This window comes from Solenopsis invicta, chromosome 12 (genome assembly GCF_016802725.1).
Source record: "Solenopsis invicta isolate M01_SB chromosome 12, UNIL_Sinv_3.0, whole genome shotgun sequence".
Lineage (NCBI taxonomy): Eukaryota > Metazoa > Arthropoda > Insecta > Hymenoptera > Formicidae > Solenopsis > Solenopsis invicta.
Window position 1 is genome coordinate 19,987,159 of NC_052675.1, and position 15,464 is coordinate 20,002,622.

Below are 15,464 nucleotides of genomic sequence, written 5' to 3' on the forward strand. Positions count from 1 at the left end.
TAACGCATCTAGTGTCGCGTTAAGCGCGTGTGCGCTGCTGTGTGGATAAACGTGTCGCGAATGTACGCGAGAGTACGATGACACCCGCAAATGGGCTCGACAGAAGACTTAATCGAACGGATTTTTCTCACGCATAATTCCCCATCATAGCCGCCCATGTTAACGCCCTTTAGGCGTCGCAAACGCGTACGCATCGCAATTTCTCGTGATAGCTTCTTTATCGTATAATTTTAGAGGCGTTTGACTTTTCAAACATTCTCTTTTTCCCCGATATTTAAAAATTGCGTTGTACCGCATCAAATTTGCTATTATTTTTTTAACGTAGCTGACTTAATACTTAATAATTCTTAAATATCTAATATATAGTTCTTATTTATATAATTTCTCTGTAATTTTTAAACAAGGTAAAACTTGGATTTCTTTTCACATGCATATTTTTACATTTAGTGTAATTCTGAGGTTACGTTAGAGCTTTTAAAATTATTTTTTTTAATTACACTTGCTACTTGAAGGTTGCTTTAAAATTTGATCTCTCTCGAACGTTTCTCTATCAAATTATAGGATAACTCATCTGACATTAATATATCAATTGACCATTCTTTTCCTATACTCGGGATACTACTAAATCTGACAATCTTCTCGAATGCCTCGGCACAACTGCTGGAAATAAAAATTCCACGACGTTCTGCTTCTGTTTTTTACGGCGACCGCCATAAATTTGGGCAGCCGATTCCGCGCCCGCCTTCCTTCTTTCGAGAAGATTCTCTCTCTCTCTCTCTCTCTCTCTCTCTCTCTTCCTTCGTCCCGTCTGTTCGCAGATTTATGGGTTTATAGATTCTTCTTCCTCTGAAAACCTCCCTGGAATTTCGCGAAGGTAGAGTTCCGCCCTGACCATCGGTCGTCCCGCCCCCTGTTTATCTCTTTTTATTTCCTACAATTTTCTCCGCTATCATTCGCGATTCTTCGTCGTACTCATTCCCGCCGCTAAACAAGACCGTGAATTATAAGCGAAGATAGAATGAGCATGAATCGTCTATTTTAAACTAGTATCCTTTTCAATTCATCTTTCATGTGGTCCTAACAAGTGTACGTTCTTATTTATTTCTTTTATTAAACTATACGTTTTGCATCTCGCGATCGGACTTTACATCTCTATATATTTGCATCGCACGATCGTTGATGCTCCGAACGCAATTACGTCCACGGAATGGCGCATCTTTGACGAAGTTGAGAGCGAAAATCGTAATCCCGCGGGATGACAGCAACCGCAGCCGGTTCCTTTCCACGCTCGCCGAAATCTCATTCTTCGCCCCCTCGGCGGCGACATCCTCCGGCCCCTCCGAGCCCCCGTAGCAACGTGGCCAAAGGGTCCCTTTACCATCTCCTTCGCACATCCTCCCTCGTCACTCTCTCAGTCTCTTTCTCTCTCTCTCTCTCTCTCTCTCTCTCTCCCTCTTTTCGTTTCTCCGCGCCAGCGAGCGACCGCGATGGCTCATAAATATTCAATGGCCACGCGGCCAAGATAAACTAATTAAAACTTAGATCTCGGTAGTCACTTTAGATTTTTACTTACACAAGAAGCATTTCAGCGCGGCTGCTCGTCGCCCGGAAAAAAAGTCTACACGGTCCCGTCCTTTCGAAGTCGCGAATCCGATTCGACTCCTCCGTGAATGCGACTCAAAGAGGGTGGGCACGATGACGATGCGAGAGGAGAGGAGGAGAGGAGACGGACGAGAGAGGAGGCGGTTTGGCAAAAGGAGACGCAAAGAAAGCTTTACTCTGTACTTCTCATTAAGAAAACCACGTTCTTTCTTTCTTCTCTCGTCGTTCGAGGGAGCGAGAAGAGCTGCTTCTTAGTGCTCTCTGAGCACTTCTTTTCTCTCTCTCTCTCTCTCTCTTTCTCTCTGAGACACAAAACTTTAACGGGTGTCGAAAGGGCGCGACAAAGGAGCGTAAAAGCCGCTGCTTCTGTTGCGAATTCACGCTTTGTGCTGTCGTAACACGTACACCGCATGCGGATAATTTTTCTCTCTCGCAAACGACTTGTATATCTTTGCGGAATTTCAAATATTTCAACAAAAAGGGAACCTCTCGAAAGGGATGGTAACCATTTACATATACGCCTTACAACGTACGCCTTACACGTTATTGTATCCCTTGCAAAAATGATTTTTCACTTTCGATTGCCATCTGAACTCCAGACAATCCCTCGGTTCCGCAATCTCCTTCTTCTACGCGCTAGCATTTTAATTCGTCGACCGTGTTTTCGCGTAAACCCCTCGAAGTCTCTCCCTCCCGCGATTCTCGTCTGGCGCAACTTATTTTTTCCTCCTTTACTCTGAGCCAGGTTTACTTAAGATATTAAAGTGCTCACCCTCTCGCCGAAGCTTCTCTTCCGTTTCCCTTTCCATTTCGTCTTCTTCTTCTTTCTACCGATGTAGTCGCTCCTCCTCGCGGCATTCTTCTGTGAGAGTTCGGAAGCCTCCACGCTTAATTTGTAAGCAGATTTTTGCGCTAATCAACGGATTTAAGGAGTTCGGACCGTCTCGTAGGCAAAAGAGAGAACGAAGAGGCAGTGACACCGAAGACAGGGGACAAGAAAGTCATTTGAATTTATTTTAATTATCCTAACGAACGAGTCTCGAGGAAGCCTTAACGAATTATTTGCTTGAATATGATTGCGCAGAATTTCTAACGAAGGATCGACCGATCGTTGCTCCTCTTTAGTTCCTAATATCCCTAGCCTCTCCACTCGTTTCCTTTTTTCTTTCATCAATCATCGGCAATGATTGCGTGATTCATAAATCGATCGCCTCTCTCAATGTAAAAGTTAATCTAGATCAATATTGTAAAATATTTGACTATTATAGACTATTATTAATAAGTAAACCTTTGCCAAAGTGCAATGAAACCTTTTCAAAATTGTAACCGCACCTGTATATAATGTTTACACCATTTTTGTATATTTTTATTCCTTTTAATAATTGTTTTCATAAAAAATATGTCATTTTTTAATGTAACAAATCTCGCTACAAAATAGTCCAACTTAAAACGAAAGTACTGATCCAAATCGCTTTCACTTTCCCCTTGAACCTAGATAGAAACGTATACTCGAAATATACTTTGTCGGTCGCTTTTACGGGAAGACTGCGTACGACGTATAGAAAACTGTGACGTATAATATGATAGATCGCAACGATTCTTTACGGACCTCACCCATTGTGCTCTCTCCATTGCGATCGACTAGCGTGACCAGCGCACGACCGGGTGACTCGGCCGTTTCCATACTACGAGAAAAATCCGAGGCCATAATCCGTCTGCATAAAATGCAATACTAGCAACATAAAATATAACTTCCTTATCTCGCGTCCAATATTTAATTGAAACACCGTTTCTTTGCTGTTACCTTTACATTTCCGTCTTTTCAAAAAGCAATTATTATCGAAATGATGCACAAACATTTTTCGTATACCTATACGTGCAGACAATATCCCATGTATCTATGTACAATAATGTAAAAGAATTTTGCTAAAGTACATAAAAATTTAGTTAGATACAAATCTAAAAATAATTTTATTGGATCATCAAAATAATTATGAAGACGTTCAAGAAATGCTGATAAACTTTTGACATTCTAGCAGTCGCAACTTGAGCTCCTAACAATTTTTTTTTTTAACAAAGTCAAACAAAAATTAATTTCAGATCTGTATCCAGCTAAATTTTTAGATATTTTAACAAAATCGTTCTTTCCATATGTGTGACATATTCAATGACACGAGCTAGCAAAGTAGTTTTTAATTAAATAAATAAAAATGTAAAAAGTCAACGGGCCTGCATTAAAAAAAAAAGAGATAAAAAATTGAAAAACTACCGAAAGAATTTATATTCTTAAAAATATAACGCTGAAGATATTACAAGCAAAATTTTACATGATCCCCGTGATCGCGCTGCTCCAGCGGGATTAATTTTCTCCCGTACATCTCATTAATGTCGATGCAAGCTAAGACGTTCCAAAAAAGCAACGCCCGGCGTAAATCCATCCATCCTACGCGGATCGCATCGTTAGAGTTGTCTCGTACCGTGATTCATCCGACGCGCGGGCCTCGGATATAGCATCGAACTCGCACACGCGGCCGATTTCACCGTAAAACGTGCACGCTCCGACGTCGTTCTCCGGTGTGTCTGACTGTGGGCGGAGTGGGTTGCACATTTGCAATGCAAACGATAACACGGCGTATCGCACGAAAACGTGCACACAGAGACGCAGCCGGACGGACGTCGGAAGAGAGAGAACGAGCGGCGAAGTATCGAGGAAAGAGAATTGTCACCCTCTCTCGAGAGGATTCCGAGCGCGGACACGATCTCTCTTTCGCTCTGCCTCCTCCCTTTCTCTCTTTCCTTTTTCTCGCAGCCGCCTCCTCTCGCGCTGCCGCCGCCACGGATGGATCTGATTATCGGATGGACCACCTCGATGAAGTTATTCGCGATTTCCGTAATCTGTTCGGATTTGTCTCGGTTAGGAAATTTCACGGCTCGTTTTATCGGGATTATTTCGCGTAGCCGTGATGGTGCATATTGTATCGCGCCATTACCCGAAAGGGATGCCGACGCGTTTTATTATTGCCGATTAACATATTTCTATCGTTGCTGTCCTCGAAAAAATCTCATCTTTAATCGTCATGATTCGTCTAAATCAGTACTTTTATGTACACTTAACTCTGTTCCAAGAGAAAGCTGTTCAGCTTCTTTGATCTTTATTTATCGTGTAAGAAAGAGTAATTAAAAAGTGAGCTTACGATGAACTTAAATCATACTTTTTAATTCTCAGAGTTTTCCTTGCTATACATTGTTAATTTATCAGTGTATCTTTTTTCCTAATATATAATAAATGTATATTACTTATTATATATTAGGAACCATTTTTGCTCTTGATTCTACTACGTATATATTTAAGATTAAAAAAAAAAATTATTTTATTGTCGTCACATATAAAATTCTGTTTTCACGTTCCCTCTGCGCTCTGCAAGCAGAGGAACGATGCGTCCCTCTCTCCCTCACTCTTTCATTTCTCAGACGCGCACGGAAACTTTGCGCCCCATCAATCAGCGGGGAACAAAGTACAAACTTTTTTCTGGCACATACCACATTTCATTTACGCCGACCAGCGACGGTATCTGACAATCTCTCTGCGAAACGGCGCTGCGGCCACACGGCCACGCGAACCGAACCAAGCCGGCCCAACTATACGGGCCTGCAGGCCAACCCCTTACGGCCCCGTCATCCCTCATAGCTACACTTACGCAACCCCCTTCGCGCGATAGAGGCGAGCGGCAAAGTGGCAGCAACGTCGGGGTACCGAATACCGTTCCGTGGCACGCGGAACACGGAATATCCGTTTTAGAAATGAGCTTACTTTAAGGCCGCCCGACAACCCTCCTTCTTACGTGTATACGTGGGATCTCTCCGCGCGATGGAGATCGGTAATTAATCATTTAGGGCGGTGGTCTCACGAGGGGGTGGACGCTGTTACCGAGGCTGCAATCGCGACTAGGAATGGCGCGAACCTTTTCGCGTGCGATTTTCAAATTCAAGAAAGTAAACTCGAGTCTTCCTAAATTTCCTTTCAATTTACCAGTTGACTATAGCAAAACTATGAATAGAATAATATAACTGCGTGTTAAATTATAATAATTTAATCTTCCCACATACATAATTAAACGACAGAAAAACACACTTATCATACGTACACGGAACGGAAAGAATCATTAAAATAATTATATAGGACTCAAGCTGATAACTAGAAGAGTTAAAACTTTTTGCATCGTTTGCCATGCTTGAACGCCTTACAATTAGTTTGACGATTCCACAAAATAATTTTCAAATATGAATCTAGCTCAATTTTTCAAGATACTTGGTAAATACCGTCCTCCCTCTCAACTTTCATTCTAATTTTACTATAAAAAAATGTGTCAATTTTGTCATTTACAATTAGTTGTCAAAATGGCATACGTACAAGTAATTGATCAAATTTGGGCTAAACGTTCGGGTCGAATCCATTCCTAGAAAGCGAATAAAAGGCCAACCTCTCTACACGAGTGTGCATAAGGTAGGAAACGCCAAGTGGCTAGCGTTGAACTCTGAGATTGGCTCGAGCCACGCACAGGCGTATACGGAATCAGAACTTCCTCGACGTTTTCGTGTCGACCTCGTAGGATCACGCGTACGTGGAAAGTGTACGGCCGTTTACGCGGACCTTACGTACACACGATATATGCACGGTACGGACGATCAAGGCTGTCGCGTATTGGTCATGATGGAAAGCCTGCGACACATAGGTTGACAGCCGTATCGCGCCTCGCGAGCAAATCAAGCTGACATCCACGTCCTTCGAAGGTACCCGTAATTATAACACTCCTTACACATTTTACAAGAGAGAAAATATCTTAAAACAAACAAAATTTTTTTAAAACAAAAAAATTATTTACTCGATAGATCCTAATAGCGTATTTAGTTGCAGTCAAGTTAACAAATTTCTTAATTAATGTAAAGAAATAATCAAGTATTTTTTCTAAAAAAATATTTATTGTTAGATTATTTTTATATTTAAGATAATCAAATTTTTTTATCCAGAAAAACCATTTAATTAAAATTAATAATATTATCAATTAATTTGTAAAATCATTTTTTTTTTATGTAAAAATACAAAATTACATGAACATTCGTATTAAGCTATATTTTTCAATTAAAAAAATTTTCTCTTAATGTATAATATTCCTGATATTCGTCTATCAGAATAAAATTAAGAATAAAATTTACTTTTTTTACAGAACTTCTCTCTCCCTCTCTCTCTCTCTCTGTATTTTTCAGTCTATCGTACAGATAAAATAAAAAAATCTACTGAGAAATTATAAAGTAAATAAATTATGGCAGAACCTCTCTCATGGTTTAGATTAATTTACGCGCGCATAGATAAATATATATCTACAGATATATATTTTTCTGATATAAAAATATTCAGAATATGCAATAATGTGACTTTTGTATTAAAAATTAAATGTTCCAACATCGAGAATTCGAAAGTCGCGCACCAATACGGCAAAAAGAATTCTTCGGGGTTATATAATAAAACGTTCAAAATCTGCATATTGGCATAGATTCCAACATATGCGCTGCGGCAATATGACCGACGCGATCTTGAAAAGAAAAACGAGTACGTAAAGTGACGGTAATGTTTCTCCGAGCCCTTTCCTGCGTAATGGAAAGGTACGTTCACGCTAAGTACTACGACGGTACCATACGTACTGTACGTACGTAAACCGTGTATCCGACGTATGTTCCAGTCGTTATCGCAATCTCGACCCCGTTTGATATAACAGTCACTGTGACGACTATCGTCTTCCGACACGCAAGGCCGCCGCGCCGCGCCGCGGCCGCCGGACTTGGCGAACTCCGCGAGGGGCCGCTATAAAATTGTTACAATGCGTGGAGTAACTAATGGCGACGGTGATAACGCCGATCGCTGGGTATGGTAGAAACAGCCGACTTGTGCGATACACCGCAACGAGCGGAGAAAGGAAAACGGAGGAACAGTTATCTCGTAATGTATCCTGACCCTTCGCGCTGCACTGCGACATTTACGCGTTGATGACATATTTTTCAAAAATGGTTCATTGCGCCGCTGCGTGCTACGAACGGAAATATCAGTTACGAGTGCAATTAATTGAAAGCCGCACGTGATGGGAATACATTATGCTTGAGTTAAGTGAAGAGATTCTTTAACAGAGATATCCTGGTATAATTGTGAGAATTAATCTTCCTGAAACGCAATATATTCATTATTATAACGTTACATGCGGCATTTATGATCGTTCCATATATAGCACGTAAAAACACTTAAACTTCGATTACGTGTATTAACAACTTTACGTTACGTCACATTAAATTACGTTATTGGTTCACTTTCCTTATAAAAAATCGTATGTATAAATAAATAACAATAAAATGTTAAAATTAAAATTACATCGTTAATGAATAATTTGACTCAAATTAATTTAAAAAGTTATATGATTATACGCTATTACTACAAGTAGAAACATGCGTTAATTCAAAACGTGTCTAACTTATTTACTGTAGGAAGATGGAGTTGCTTTACGCTTAAATCATTTTAGATCAAATTTTAAATCTAAACTCAAAGTAGAAAGTATGTTATACAAAACTGTCCTTTAAATTCCCGGCACAAAAAAAAATTCGTTAATTGCTGCTTTTTATCATTTTAATTGTATCTTTAGCCCCTCAAATCTTGGATAATTGGGTCTTTGTCTACAAGTCTCTTATTTTGCCCACGCATGACCGATCATGGGGAGCTCATAAATAAAGTTATCCTGCGGCAGACGAACAGTAAATTAACACGAAGATAGATCTAAGTAGTTGCGAAGGAATCGGAAGGGTCGATAGGGACGATATGAGATATATACGGTTAGACTTCCTGACGGAATTCATAAACGCGACCGCGACGATCCAGGACAGTTAGGAGATCGCTAACGAGTGTTTCCTCGCGAAGACCGATCCTTCGAATCCAAGCGATGTCCCTAGGGCTGCCATTACCGTTGACTCGGTCGTCTCCGCCATTATCCATCGCGACTACGGCACCCCGTAGCTTCCACCCCATCCTCCCTCTGATCGCCCACCCCTCCGAATCACGGCCCTCCTCGTTAACCTCGAAACGATCGTTTCGAGGGCTCTCGCTCCCTCTAACCTTCCACGGAGCCCTTCTACCGGCTCTTGCGTTTTGCTCCACCCTCGCCCACCCTCCTCTGCAACGCACAAATATATTTAGTAACGTCAACGCGAGAGAATCCGAAAAGAGCGTGGTCCCCCCGAGAATATCCTAATAAGTGCGAGCTTGTCTGATTTGTGTAAATACGTGCGACTATCAGTTTCCTTGAGGAACACCAAAAAATAGTATCTCTTCATTCCTCGTTATACTTCAATGAACAATTTTTTTAAATAATTGATTAAAATACAATAAAATTTGGAATTGATAGAAAAAATATATAAAAAAATAACGAGTTTTTAAATTCGTAAACTTTTAACAGAATTCAATGAATTTTGTCTGTTATCGTTAATTACATTTTTTTTTTCCTTGCGTACAAAGTCGCGAATCTTCAAGTACAAAACCTTCTGTGTGCGCAAATCTTTCGGGAGAAACCCTCTCTTTTCCCGATGCGGCCGGACGGGCGAAATAAGCCGAGTATTTTTTTCGGATGTATTTTCTTTTTTTAACGCAAACTCGCATGCGGTATTCCGCGGCACGCAAACCGATCAAGTTTGCCTGCCGCGAAAACAAGCCGCTCTTGTTTTCGCGCGATGATCAGTCCACCGTGAATCGCCTCCATCTCCCGCATCTCTCCCTGTTTTTGCGCGCAGAGAAACAACAGTTTCGACGTTCTCTCAACGATAACAAAGGAACGATGAACGGGCCGGACCCCGTTCATTTCAACGAGTCGTGAAAAAATATACTTTCGCCGACGACGAGAGCGACGCGAAATATCTGAGGCGTGCGAAGCGCGGTTTACATCGGAGTTCCATGTTTTTTTCCGAAAGGGACACGCAGCCGCGAAGTCACGAAAATCGCAATCGGGCAACTTCGAATCCCATTGACTTGCGTACGACATGTTATTTTACCCCACTTAACTGGAGCACGTTTTTTTTATGTCTCTTAAAAATGCCCACGAGATATAACGTCGATTATCGCAACTCGCGTCGCAATCGCATATTTTTCTCTTCGTGAAAACGGATAAAAGAAACCTGACGTGTGATGTTTTTTTTTTGCGCGTTACGTATCGCAATATTAAAACTGCGATATAGCGTTTGATGAGAGAATCTATGAAGTTGGCACGACATTCTGTTAATACAAAAAAAAAAAAAAAAAAATACATAGAGTTCCAGTGGCACATTTTACAATTCCAAAGTTTCTTATAAAAATAATAAAAAATTCTGCAGTTTTTACCCTCCCCCCTCCAAAAAAAAAAAAACAAAAATAAAAATGTGCTAATTTCGTGAATCTAGCACACCTCCTCCTCTAAAGTAAAAGAAAACAATAAATATTAGTATATTTGACAAAAATTCTAGTTAGTACTATCAAAGTTATATCGCTAATTGCAATTTCAAAACAAAATTCATACAATTAACATCTTTTTTACACTAAAATATTAAACTGCTGGAACTGCGACAAATAGGCAGCACGATACTTTCTGTCCAAGTATCGTAGTATGTTTAATATTTTAGTACAAAAAAAATGTTAATTATGTAAATTATTTTTGAAATTGCAATCATCGGTAGGACTTTGATAATACTAACTGAAACTTTTGTCAAATGTACAAATATTTGTTTTCTTGTAGTACATACTTTAAAGGATGAGATATCGTGCTAGATTCGGAAAGTTGGCACATTTTTTCATTTTGTTTTTTTGGGATAAAAATTGTAGAACTCTCTTCGTTATTTTTATAAGAAACTCTGGAATTATAAAAAAAAGTGCCACTAGACTTCTATGTATTTTTTTCATATTAACAGTACGTCGTGCCAACTTCACAGATCCTTGATGAGAACGCATTGATTGCGACGCGGCAACGGCGGGCGGCGATTAAACGCTGATTAGGACTAATTATCGAGCAGTGCGCATTTACAGGATCCGCCGTTTATAATTCCCCTCTCGGAAGGAGACTTCCCATACGATTCGCCTGAGGATTCCACGTGCGGACGCGCGCGTAGACACGCACTGGAAAGTCCGCGCATTCGGTAAACGCACGCCGCCCGTACGTTGAACCCACTCGCCGTATTCGCCGGCGACCAAGGGGGCAAAAACCCCGAAGAGCCTATATTGCGGCGGAAAAAGTTCCTCGGCAACCTTCTAAAACCTCTGATTAAAAATGGAAGGGACCGAGGCGCGGGAAGGGACCGAGGCACGGGCATCGGAGAAGGAGGCGCGGCTCCTGATGCCACGCTAACTGATTACTGTGTAACGCACCGGTAGATCGCATCTCATCGTCGCGTCGTTGCACGTTGCACCGTCTAATCACATAGGATAGACTGCATTCTTCCGAAACGCGCGTCTTCCTATGATTTATCAGAAATTTCGCACGGTCGCGCGCGGACAACGTGCAACGTGGCGCCTCCTCGTAACTACTTCCAATTAATTATCCAATTAGCTTCCAGGTAACGGTAACGTTGTTTGACCCAGCACGGAACGCAGGTAAGCGCGATGCACGACGCGTACCGCGCGGAGAAAAAATAAAGGAATCGCGTTTTTATATGTAGATGCTTCTCTTAATGAAGGAGAGAAATGAGATCGGAACAGTTCTTAATGTTACAATAGTTAATTATTTTATTCGCAATTAAAAGAGAACCTAGATTCCGTCTTATCTCACATAAATAAATAATTTGTTTTTATTTCTACGCTAAAAGATTCAAGTATCACGTGTGGAGTGTCGCGAAAATAATTTTCCATCTATATCTGTTCTCTTATATTACGTGCTGTGAAATAAATTCTAAAAGACTTAAGAAGGATTATAGGGGACAAATTTTGCGTTCAAATTATCGCAAATAATCCCAAGTCGTATTATCATCCGAAAATCGCAATTGTCGGGGCACAGATCCGCGCAAGCCGATTTCCTCGCAATCCTCGACCCCAAAACTTTGTTCACTTCAAATCAAAGTTCCGCGGATCTTTTTCCTCGAAGAAGAAGAAAAAAGAGGACTTTTCGCGAACTCGACGCGATACAACTTGGTCGAGATGCACCCTCTGAGCTCGATCGCGTACAAGCTAGAACGAGGAGCGAGAAGAAGAGGACACGTCGTCGTCGTCGTCGACGGCGGACGATCGCGGCAGAAGAAGCAGCGGAAGAAAAGGAAGAAGAAGTAGCGGGGCGGAGACGGAACTCCGTCGTAAATCACCGGCAGTACGGAATAACTGGCAAAAGCGCGATAAATCAGGGATCCCCGGGCACCGAATTAGGAAATTGCCTGCTTAAAAACCGCAATGACGTTAATCCCGGCGTGCCAGCGAGCGAGCTAGCGAGCGAGCTGCCGTTCGACGCGCGTATATATCGGCAATCCGGAAAATAAAACTGATTCGGCCAAGGAGCGATTCCTGGGTGGAATAATGCGGAATAAAATCAACGTAACTCAATCGCGCTTGTCTTTCGAGATCAGCCTTCCCGTCTTCGCCGCTGATAAATGTTCGATATACCACCACGGGCTACCTGTATACGGAAGTAGCTCGTTTTTTCTAATTTGCTGCGTCTGTGCCGCGGGTACATTAGGAAAGAGCGTTACGTTTGGAGAAGAACGTGAACCGCACGACGGTGATATTCGATTCGAGGCGCGGTCTCACAAAAACAAAATCACGCCAGTTCTCAGGCCGATGAGATCCCCCGGTAGAGATAATTAATATTTAGATGAGATTATTTCCGCACCGGATTTCATTCTGTACTTCTCATTCAAATCGCAACATCTTTCGAGATTTTTCGATACAATAAGATCTCAAGAAATTTTACCTATTCTTTGTTTAAAATTCCTTAACTATTAATTAAACTTAACAAAAAATAAATTAAACCGGTAAAATTAAATCTCTTAATAAAAATTAAAATTTAAGTAAGGCTTTGAGAGTAACAAATAATAAAATAAAATGGCCTTTCCGAGCCAACGCTGTATTTATTGCGCGCAACGTGAAACGGTATAATTTGACATCGATTAATACAATACAATTTTAACGTTTCAACCTACATATGTTCGGGTTCTGTTCAACACAAAGTAGTATACGGAGTGTAAAAATTTCACTCCTATCATTCCTTCATCTTTAGTGAGTACAATTTGCAGATTATACTACAATAGTTTTTTGTATAAATCTGCAAACTGCACTCACTAAAGACCGAAGGATGATGGAATTATTTAAACCCCTTTAGTTTGATAAAGACATTCGTAAACGTGGCATTCGCGTGCAGCAATCCTCGCAATCGTCGTTTCGAGAATTCAAAACGCACAATGCATAACTGATAGACATCTACGAGCGATATTGTCGTGGCATTCAATATTGCCAGATTTTCGACGGGATACCTGACAATTGACCGGAATTAATGGCTGGCCGATGCGCGAGCCGATCGCCAGCCGGTCCAACTTCCCTTCCGGAATATGAAATGCCGCGCTAATGAGTTTTGCCCCGTGGCAACGGGCCTAAACACACATGAACGTAAGCGAGCCGTGCCGACGCGATGAGCGGTAAGCATAAGCGACATTATACGACGCAGTAATCGATTACGACGCAATCGACTGCCAGCGCAAACGCGAGATATCCACGAGTCGGCGGCGGCGGCAGCGGCGGCAGCGGGTCGCGGCGGGCCGGACCTGACGAGCACGAATGGACAGACGTTCCGCTTCGGCGCATTAATCAAGTTATTAATTATGTAGTCCTCATGCTAATTGAGCCTGTAATCTGCTCGCGCTGCCGTAAAATATCCACGCCGATTTACGTGGGGCCAAATGCGACAACAATACGTTATCGCTGTTATTATCGTCGTCCTACCGTGAGACGTGCGCGTTCCGTTTCCGCCTTGAAATTACGACGCCTTGAATCTACCTTCCGCGAAGACAGAAAATGAGATTCGATAAGAGACACCTCTGATGACTCTTTATAAAACGTCAAAATATATATTTGACATTTAATTTCTATTTAAACCCTCTATTATTTCTATTTGTTCTTATCAACCAAATAAGTAGCTCGCTATTCTATTCACTCACGCGCGTGTCATAGAGAAACACTAGTAAATTACATTACTAATCTTTTCTTCAAAACATTCATACGCGGAAAGAACAATTTTACTGCAGCATGTAAAAATGTAGCTAGATACAGACCAGAAAATAATTTTGTTCAACTGTCAAAATAATTGTGTCGAACGCCCAAGTATGACAATGTTGCTGCAAACAGTTTTGACATTCTAGCAATTAAGTTAAACATCCAATATAATTCTTCAACATAAATATCTTCAGATCTGTATTTCAGCAAAATTGTTCCTTCCGTATAAAATGCGTTCAACTATTAAACATAACGCTTAAATTTCTGTTGCAGATGATAGCGATCTGGAAATGGGGAAAAGTCGGAAAGGCGATAATCAGCAGACAACCGCAAGAGACTATTCTCAACTTCGAGAAACGAATTTATTCTTCGCGCAACTTCTGTTCCACGATCGAGTTTGGCAAAGTATCTCGCGCTCTTCGCTCGAACAATAAATAAATATTCCAACTCACTAAGAGAGCCCTTATCTTTCAGCAAAAACCCCACGATCCTTACGCGATAACCGCGGCGGGCTCGCTAATCCGCCGATCAAATTAATTGGAATACGCACATTTCCTGATCAAAAAATGCCGCCAGAAACATCGTCAGCTCCGGAACATTAATCAAGAACGGGATAAAAAGATAATATTAACTAGTCGGTAACAGTGGCCGACATCAAAGAACCTCCCCTTTCTTCCTCATTTACAGTGACGTACTCGGAATTTTTAGACTCTTATGAAAACTTTATTTTATCCTGATTAATGGCAAAAATAGTAAACATAAGTAAACATAAGCAGACCTACGTCAGTCACAGAGATTCTTGGTGCTGAATAATAATTTTTAATTTTTACAATCTCTAGTCTATTCGAACTGCGCGTCGCATATTAGTCCAACTTATAAAACACAGTCGTAAAGTCAAAATACAATAATAATAATATTAATACTTCAGAATCATCTATAAAATCCCTCCTCCCCAAAAAATCTACGAAACAGTAATTTTAGAATTTCATATTCCAAGGTACTATTAATAACAGCAGCAAAGAATTAAAGTGAGATTTTAATTTAGTTCTTATATAATGCCAAAAGAAAAGATTCTAGCTACAAAGCCTTTTAAAACAAATGTTATCTATCGTAATGTTATATATCGTAATAATATGAATCCAACGATTGAATATGCGAACAAGATTCCAATGTAATGACTCAATTGTTTAGCATATTTCCTGCATAATTTCTTTTTTTCGGTACCAAGAAAATCACTCAGAATCACGTTTCGCTTGTTCTTCCCCGTCGCTATTTACTTCGCCGTAGCTACGGGCCTGATCGGCTCGCTTCCCTTCGCCGACGTGATCGTTTTAGAATCCTCGGCGGCACCTGCCATGCAACCTGGGGCAGCGCGCACCACACGTAAGTATATATACGAGTAAGTATACACTTAGTCCCCGTGTGCAGGCTGCGTGCCGCGCGGAAAGGCCGCGCGGCTACGGTTATTACACGCGTCACGCGGCATTCCGTACGGTCACGCACCGCTCCCTCCTGCCTCCTCCCACGGAAGCCCCCGGAGGAGGGACCCTTATCGTCACCCTCTATCTTGTCAGCCATACGCAACCCCATTAAACCACTTGCGATGTGCCTTACA

At 41.3% G+C, this 15,464-nt stretch overlaps 1 protein-coding gene across 6 annotated transcripts in view; it reads left to right on the plus strand.

Annotated features, from left to right (window-relative positions):
• LOC120359156 overlaps positions 1 to 14,304 on the plus strand; it is a 159,712-nt gene extending 145,408 nt beyond the window's left edge. For all 6 annotated transcript variants that reach the window (XR_005575977.1, XR_005575973.1, XR_005575975.1 and 3 more), the window contains one exon: positions 14,123 to 14,304. Coding sequence is in view for 1 of the 6 variants with exons in the window: in XM_039455719.1 (XP_039311653.1) it covers positions 14,123 to 14,126 (4 nt within the window). In the remaining 5 variants the exon portion in view is untranslated. The remainder of the gene's footprint in view (positions 1 to 14,122) is intronic.
• Positions 14,305 to 15,464: the final 1,160 nt, after the last annotated feature.